Source organism: Melopsittacus undulatus, chromosome 5 (assembly GCF_012275295.1).
Source record: "Melopsittacus undulatus isolate bMelUnd1 chromosome 5, bMelUnd1.mat.Z, whole genome shotgun sequence".
NCBI classification, from domain to species: domain Eukaryota; kingdom Metazoa; phylum Chordata; class Aves; order Psittaciformes; family Psittaculidae; genus Melopsittacus; species Melopsittacus undulatus.
The window spans coordinates 86560411-86569026 of NC_047531.1; the positions used below are offsets into that span (position 1 = coordinate 86560411).

The following is an 8616-nucleotide window of genomic DNA, read 5'->3' on the forward strand; positions in this document are numbered from 1 at the left end:
TGAATATCGTATCCATGGGCAGATTATAAATTATGGGCTTCAAAGTTTAGTAATTTTTTCCCTTCATTTTTAAAAAGAATCGTATTGCTCAGAATAGGAAGATTCATAACATGATTCTCAACACAGAGCCCAAGGGGTTTTTAATTTAATCAACCCCAATAAATAATTAAATAAATGAAAATCCTTATTTCCATATTATTCAACACCTGTTGTAATTTGAAAATTGTATCTAGTTCCTAGTAATGAATGATTGTGGCAATATATTATAGGCTTAAAACCACACCAGCTCTAAAACTTCCTGGAAGAAACTTCAATGTTTCAAACAAAAGGACTGTGAGAGCCAAGAGTGCTTCACACAAGAATGCTGGGGGATTGCAGCTTTGTAACCAAGTGGAACCCTGAAATCTGGCATCAACTCTCAAAGCCACACTTACCAGCACCTCACACTTACCAGCACCTCTGATCTTGTTATTTGGAATATGACTAGAAGCATAGCGTACACTGCAACTAACAAGAATGGGTCAGATTTACTTACACTGAAGCAGAGAAAACCACCAAATGTGAGTATTTCCATAGCACTAGCAGCACATCAGGTACACCATGCTCAAGTCAGCAGCAGCACCTCCCTAACTGTGCTTTGAGGCTAGAAGTTTTGACACTGGGTTTGAAGAACAAACTACTACTCTGTGGTTTCCTTTCTAACTATGAGGTTTTAGCCATATACATATAAATGTAATGTGTAGGTATCACCTGATGCAAATGACAGTCTGAAGCTCAGAAAGTTGCTTACAGTCATCTTGGTAAAGCCACTGGTAAAGTGGTACACTTTGCTTTTTCTACTTGACATGATGATAAAAGCATAAGACATTTACAGCCTGGATTCATCTGCCCAATTTTAGACTTCTAAGTGCTTTTGAAGTGAGATTTTATCCCAGCAGGGAGATCAAACAAACTATACCCAGCATCTATTTCACTTTTTCAGCTCTAATAGGAAACTAGGTGCTTAGCTGAGACATAGACACCTGTGTTATCAATGGCTTCAATTAGGGATCCAGCAGGTATCTCAGGTCATCCAGTTTCTCTCTAGCTGCATGTCTAAAAAACAAACAAAAAAATAAAAGTGCCACAGGGAAAATGATAAAATGGTATTAATAAATCCCAAAGCAAGGCAGTGGATTTGTACAGTACCATGGTATTGATGTGAACAGACCAGAAATCACAACTTCAGGGCTCATAACTTACAGGACAACCAGATTCTTCACATTTTGGTTCTCTTGAAGGAGAAGCTATGTCTATGAGTACACCACAAAATGCCTTAAACATCCAGCTGTTTTGCACTCATTAAAATTCACCCAGCTACCACACATTCCAAAGCACAAGAACAGACACACATTTACTAAGATTTATTTACACTAACCTGACCAAAATAAGTGCTACTCCTCCAGGACCAAATTCCAACCCAGTGTGAGCAGCCAACTTGCAACATAAAGTGCCAGAGTCCTTTTATTGAGAACTCAAGTACCATTAAAGAATCATGCTGCTCTTCTGCAGCAAGAGCAAGTCCATTCCTTGAGATTTAGTCTCCCATTTCATGGGGAGGGCCATATGGCCTACTGCACTCTAAAGACATTTCACAGATACACAGCAGACATCCTAAGGGGCAAACAGAAAGGTGGGATAAGATATACCACTGAGACTTACATATATCTTACTCTGTCACGTAAGTATAGCTTCAGGATCACAAAGGTATGACTCCATCTCCTTCAACAGCTTTGTAACACTAAACAGAAGGGGTATTTACAGCCTTTAAAAACTAGTCTTCATTGCTTGAAACCCTACAGCAAGATTGCTTGCCATCTGCCTAACTAAATTGACCATTTGTTCCTACTAGAGGCAGCTGTGCTACTTAAAGCAATTAAGGTGGCACAGGAGGGAAGGGATATTTTTGGTCTGGGAGGAGAGTTGTTTGCAGCACTGACAGCATTGAAACATTCATGATCATCAAGAAGTGATATTCTTAAGTACATAATGAAAAAAGCATTCACCAAACATGAGCCCTTTCAGAAGTTCAAATTAAAAATGTGTTTCCTTAAAGACATCCTCTGAGGAGGTTTGCACCAAATAAAAGAATTTGTCTCTGACAATGCAAAGCTGTCATAGTCATTTGGCACAATTTTACAGCATACACATTTGCCTTTTGATACAGGACATCTGTGAGGTAGTAACAGTACTAAATCTCACTGTTAGCACAAATCATTTTCCAAGTTGTAGGTCAAATGCTATGAAATTTGACTTATCAGCTCATTAAGATAAAACAAGTCCTTTGTCATTAGCTTTCAGATTAGTTGTCTGGTTCCAGAACATGGGACACAGTAAATATGTTCCTTTTATTCCTGTAGCATAGTGTGAATGCTTAATGCATGTTGGTTATCCTTATAAATCATAGAGAGGGAAATCACTGCTTGAGCCCTTGCTAGAAGAGGGGAATGTGATGAATTCAGCATGTTTCAGAGACATTCCTAAAATAGCTAACTATTCTGTAATTTTATCACAGTATAAGGCCTGACTTAGTGGTTAGGTTCTCTGTTCTGCAGCCATACTGGTTTTGATCTTGAGACTTCAAGCTATGCATCGACAGGCTGTTGAGCTGGGTACTTTGAGAGTACTTGTAGTTGTGTTTCATAGGTGGCAGCCTTCCCTATCACAAACATGGAAAATGGGCTGCAGTCTTTCAGAGCTCTTTGCTGCAGGAAATTCTGTCCTTTTTTGGGCACAAAGTGAAGCATCCACAGGCACAGCCTTCTGAAGGTGTAAAATGTAGGAAGGAAAAAGTTTTGCCATATGGAGGGAGAGGTAAAAGAGTCACAGTTGTAGAAAGGATGACTTACTCCAGAATGACTGTCTCTAATATTTAGTTTAGTGAAACTGTATATGTCACATTTCAGGTCTTGTGCTGGGGTAGCTGTAAAGAAGATAAAAAACAAAAACAAAACCAAAAACCTTCTTTTAAAATGTTTCACAAAATGTGTTCTTATTTTAGAGTCTACATATCGTCACCAAGCTACCATTGACGATGAAGTGGTTTCCATGGAGATACTAGATACAGCTGGTCAGGTGCGTGGGTACATGTGCTCTTATCCAATACCTGGGCTTGCATAGACCACAGGGAAGGGGAGTGCATTGGTGGGTGGCAGGTGTGCTTCACTTCTGGGGTCAGAGATTCGTTTCTGAGCAGTCTCCCCCCTGCACCACCATCAGCTTGCTGCTGCGCCCAGAATGCTGGATCCAGACCTGTCTGAAAGGGACCCTGCTTTGTTTTCAGACACTGGAAGAACAAACAAGTCAGGGTGTACTCTGGGATTAAAATAATGTTGTTCTCATTCCATGATTCAGGGTCAGCCCAACAACGTGTTGTTATTATTATGCACAAAGTCGCAGTCTATTTCTACAGTCAAGTGATGGGCTTGACAGCCTCAGTCAGTGATTCCCACCAAAGTGAAGAGCAGTTTTGTCATAGTCAGATCTTTCCTTCATTTCAGGTGCTCACACTGCTCTGGCCTATACAGTTTGTGTGTTGGGTATCATGCAGCAGAGACCCTCTTCCAATTGCCTGCTTCTAGCCTGTCGACAGCAAGCCCATGACACCTTGGTAGAGTAGTTCTCCTATACTACATAATAAAAAAGACAATGTTCATAAAGTAAAGCAGGTGTACATGGCTTTGTAGGCTTTGGAGGACCACCATCAGTCTGCAGGCTTGCTGTGTTCTTCATAAATCATATTCCTAAGGCTGGCATCTGTCTTTTCAAAACAGGAGGATGCTATTCAGAAAGAAGGACATGTGCGATGGGGTGAAGGCTTTGTGCTGGTTTACGACATCACGGACAGAGGCAGCTTTGAGGAGGTGCTGCCACTCAAGAACTTGTTGGATGAAGTTAAAAAGCCAAAAAACGTCACACTGATCCTGGTGGGGAACAAAGCAGATCTGGATCACTCCAGGCAGGTCAGCACAGAGGAAGGTGAAAAGCTGGCCACAGAACTAGCATGTGCTTTTTATGAGTGCTCTGCTTGCACGGGAGAGGGCAACATAATGGAGGCCTTTTATGAGCTCTGTCGTGAGGTACGGCGTCGAAAGATGGTCCAGGGCAAGACTCGGAGACGGAGCTCCACCACCCACGTCAAGCAGGCAATTAATAAGATGCTTACCAAAATCAGCAGCTAAAAAGAGCTGTACTAAGCTACAGAAGCATTGTAGAACATACTAGCTTGGAATAGGGATGAGGCAAGCAAAACACATTTAATTAAAATGGTCAAAGCTTTGCAATTAAAAAAAAAATACAAACCACACCACTTTTTGAGTAACACAGGGTCAGACTTCTTTCTTGGTTTGAAGTGTATTTGGCCACAGTGCTTCTGGCTAATGTGGGAAAAGAAGAACAAACAAACAAAGCAAAGAAACTCCAAAGGACTAGATGATTGTGGGGATTGGCACTGACAGAGCATCTTCTGCTTCTACAAGGCTGGCTCCAATCCCCTGCAAGTCTGTAGTGCCTAATCATTTCCAGCCAGCCAGCTGCTCAGTAGCCATTGGAGAGTAAGATTAGCCCTCAGTTGATCAACAGCTGTCACAACGGGTGTTCTCAAGGACTGAATACATGTAAAGGCTGCTGTGTGGTAACAGAAAGTTTATCTGACAGATTTCACGAGCTCTAAATTGGTACATTGTGTGCTTTTACTCCAAACTGTCTTTCCTTGTTGTTATTTTTGTCAAAACTATGAGTGCTGATGTTCTTCACAGAGTATGCAAAGAATAGAGGAAAGGTCTGTTTCATGGAGTGTTTAGCCAGCAAGACACACATTTCAAGAGAGCTGAAGTTCAGCTGCTTTTCCAGATCCCCTGAAATTGCAGAATTCATAAAGAAATAATCAGTTACTCCGGTGGCATTTCAGCATTTCCCCCTCAAAGTGCAGTGCTGTACTTGGGGAAATGGGAGTGTATGTCTTGGGAAATCAAACTAAAAAAATGACCATATTACTCTTGATTTAGTTATGGGTAGATTTTAGCTTTTGTTTACAATTTTGTTTTGGTCTTACTTCAATTTATTTTATACTGCAGAATTGAATCCTTGGAAAGGCAAGAATTTAAAGTCTAAGCCCAAACGTAAATCAGATGTGAATGACCTCTACCATATCAGAAGGCCATAATTTCCAGCTGTTTAAACTTTCAGATGTTGCTTGAAGCAATCTATGGTTTAAACCAGCACCAGGGTTTTTGTGACTTTTATCTGGCACACTGAAATGAAAGTGCATTTTATCAGGCTTTGGTGCCTGGGGTAAAAGGTGTCCAGTTTTTACTTTTCCCTTCTTCTCCCTCATGCATCTCATTTAAGCCAGCTGTTAAGTTTTGCCTCCTGTCTACTTGGTTAAGTGTATTCTAAGAGATGCAAGAACCAAGAATGGAAGATTTTCATTCAGATTATGCTGGTCTCCCACCAGCTGTGTTGTATTCCTTCAGGCGGCATGGTGTGCAGCTCAGACTGTCATCATGTAAAACTACAGCCAAAGGTTGGGATGACAAATGGGATTATTAGTATTCTCTGAAGAACAGCCCCCTTTTAGGAACTACTTACAGCTTTATTCTCCTCTGCTTTCTACATTAAGTGGTTATTTGCCTCTGTGAGGAAGTATGACCAAAAGGCTATCAACCACATCTGTAGAAGAGTGAGGATATCTGGTTGGATAGCACTTTATACAGTTACAGGTAGCCACATAAGTGGTGGAACAGCCTGGAGAATCAAGCGCTTGCATCCATGTTGACAGAGAAAAGTCCCAAATCAGGACTTTTTTTCAAAAGGATTATTGTAAAGATACTTTACCAAAGTAATTTCTGAAAACATCTTCTTTTACACAACCAGCACCAAAGTACACCACATTCAGACATATATTTCATTTGTGCTGTTGTTTATTTTCTCTGTTTCCCCTATTCAAGATAGTGAAAACTCATTTCACTCTCCTGGAATCCATGTCTATATTTTGGTCCTCATATTCAGGTATGTTAGCATACATCAGCCAGACCCACTGCAGTGGAAACTTCACCATGTGCTTCTGGGAAGAACTCTGACACAACTGTTCCCAAACAATTTTTCATATCTTTTAATTTTTGGGACTGGGGAGGAGAGAGATTTTACCAATTTTACTCCTATTAGTAATGCAGAATCAATACAAGTGCAAAAGAAACGGTAGTGCTTGTTCATGCACGAGCAGTCATTAGCTGAAGGTCTGAACTTGTAAATGTGTATCTTACAACATTAGGAGCCAGAGTGAGCGATTGCAAGGTGAGGCACCAAGTCATTCTGTTATCTTTCAAATCAGTGCTGTTGCACGTATCTGAAGTAGACAAAGTCCTTACCTGAAATCCCATGGCAAAAGAAAGTCTTTTATGTTGGTGTGCTAAACAGTTGGCGTATTCCTCTCGAAGAGAACTTCAGCAGTTTTTGTATCTAAAAACCTTTCTTGGGCTTCAGAGCTCAGCTGCATTTAAAAATACAAAATGGCAAGATATGAACGACAAGAGAAAATAAATTCATCATATTCCTGTTATGAGCATTGAAAGGAAGAAGCTAAGTTAAGGCCCTAATACTTTCCAAAAGAATCCCTGCAAATTATTTTTTCTTTTATGATGTTTGTATGGAGAAATTACAAAATCCTGGTGAAAGAAATGTCCCACTGTGCAAACATGACTTGTTACATAAAGAACCTCTAATAAAAATAGTAACATTCCTTTACAAAGACTGAATTTGGGAACTGCCAAACATGATAAATACTTGGTCAAAAAGCAGACTGCAATTTTGTGACCTTCCCTCCCACAAAAACACAAATTTCTTTATTTAATTGATTTTTTTTTTATCTTGGGTGCAATAGGCTCCTTGTCAAGCCTGTTATAGTATATTATAATCTGTTGATACATACTACATACTATTAAAAGCAATCTGATTTTCTATTGCTCACAATGATGCAACATATTTTTGGCTACAGTAGAAATGTGTCATATTTCTATAATGTCTAAATTGAACCCAAAAGTGCCCAAGCATTGAAAAGGCCAAAGGCAACATGAACCTACATTCAGTAGCCTTTCTGCAGCAGACATCAACAGTTTAAATTCTGTTTTGACTGCTGCTATTTAAATGTACATATATGACACTAACATTAATTCTTCTCCTCTGTCCACTACCATTTCAGTGGGGAGAGGATGTGAAGGACGGTAAACAAAACGGGGGAGGAAAGGTGAAATGAATACTTGTTACCTACAACAAGTTGATTGTCATTTATGAAGTTTCTAAATATTTATCTTCAATTGATGAAGAGTTAGTCATGCCCATGCTGCAAGACCTGGATCAGGAAGCAAGACTTCCCTAGAACTTTGAGGATCTTCATATCTGGGGGTTTGGTGCAACCACAGATGGAAGTGAAGATCAACCACTGGGTTTGCACCTAGATCCAGACAAGTTGTCTCCAAAACTGGGGATAGTTGGATCTGGCAGTTTGCTACGAGACTAGTTGGTTTTTATATATATAATGATCTGTATGCATTTTTACATTAAAAATATGAAAGCTTGTGCTTGTAGATAATATATAAGAAAAAATAAAAAGAATTAAAAAAAAATAAAAAGTGGTCTGTTGTCTCTTATGCATTGATCTTCCATTAGTTTTCTCTGAAGTGTTGTCTTCCAGCTTTTAAGGGGCCAGTTTCTGAAGTCCTGATTCAGTTTTTATTAGTCTTTATCTAAGGAAAACAATGAATTTTGCCTGAGTAAGCACTTCAGCATTTGGATCAGTTTATTTGAACATATTTGGTTGCTGAGTCTGGAATTGAGAGCTCAGGCAGCATCCACAGTGAAGCATAGAACCAAATGTCCCTACTAACTGGTCAAAACGTGCTGCAGCACCAGGGTTATTAAATTATCTCAGTGAAACCCACCACCAAACTCTGCCCTGCCAGGTAAAATCCTGGTCTAGGGGAAGGTGTCCCTGCCCATGGCAGGGGTTGGAACTGGATGAGCTTTAAGGTCTCTTCCAACCCAAACCATTCTGTGATTCACTGTCTGGCAGCTATTTTTTTCCAGGGGTAATTTGCTGTTCCTGTGAAGAGAAAGTGCATGATGTGTACCTTATGTAAGGTACATTATATCAATGGTAGACAATCATACATAACATGAACATTAAGCTATAACAGTGGAAGTTTCATTGCAGAAGGGGGAAACCATCTGTAACTTACTCTTTTTTGTCTTCCAAACTGGGACCAGCCAAATAACCCAAAGCATGATCATAAAAAACCTAATGGCAGCAGGTGTATAAGAAGGCCTCCTCTGTCATAGCACTGCAAGAAATCTGGATGCAGGATCTATCCTGTGAGGTAAAACATCCCAAAGCTGGGTAAGGCATCCTTCCAGGCACCGTCTGACTCCATAGCACTGCAAAGCATCCTAGAGTTTTGTCAAACTGCACTATAACCTGCTCTAGTCATAATAATGTCTGCTGCAAAATAAATAGCTGCAGTCATAAAGACTATATAGAAACAGTGTTTGGGGTTCCTTTTATCTTTCTTTTTAATGGTTCAA

General features: G+C 40.0%; 1 protein-coding gene across 3 annotated transcripts in view; it reads left to right on the plus strand.

Moving 5' to 3' along the window:
- Positions 1–7647, plus strand: part of RERG (RAS like estrogen regulated growth inhibitor) — a 99410-nt gene extending 91763 nt beyond the window's left edge. For all 3 annotated transcript variants that reach the window (XM_005148136.3, XM_031048171.2, XM_031048172.2), the window contains exons 4-5: positions 3041–3114; positions 3813–7647. In XM_005148136.3, coding sequence (XP_005148193.1) covers positions 3041–3114; positions 3813–4220 — 482 coding nt within the window. In that variant the 3' untranslated portion in view covers positions 4221–7647. The remainder of the gene's footprint in view (positions 1–3040; positions 3115–3812) is intronic.
- Positions 7648–8616: the final 969 nt, after the last annotated feature.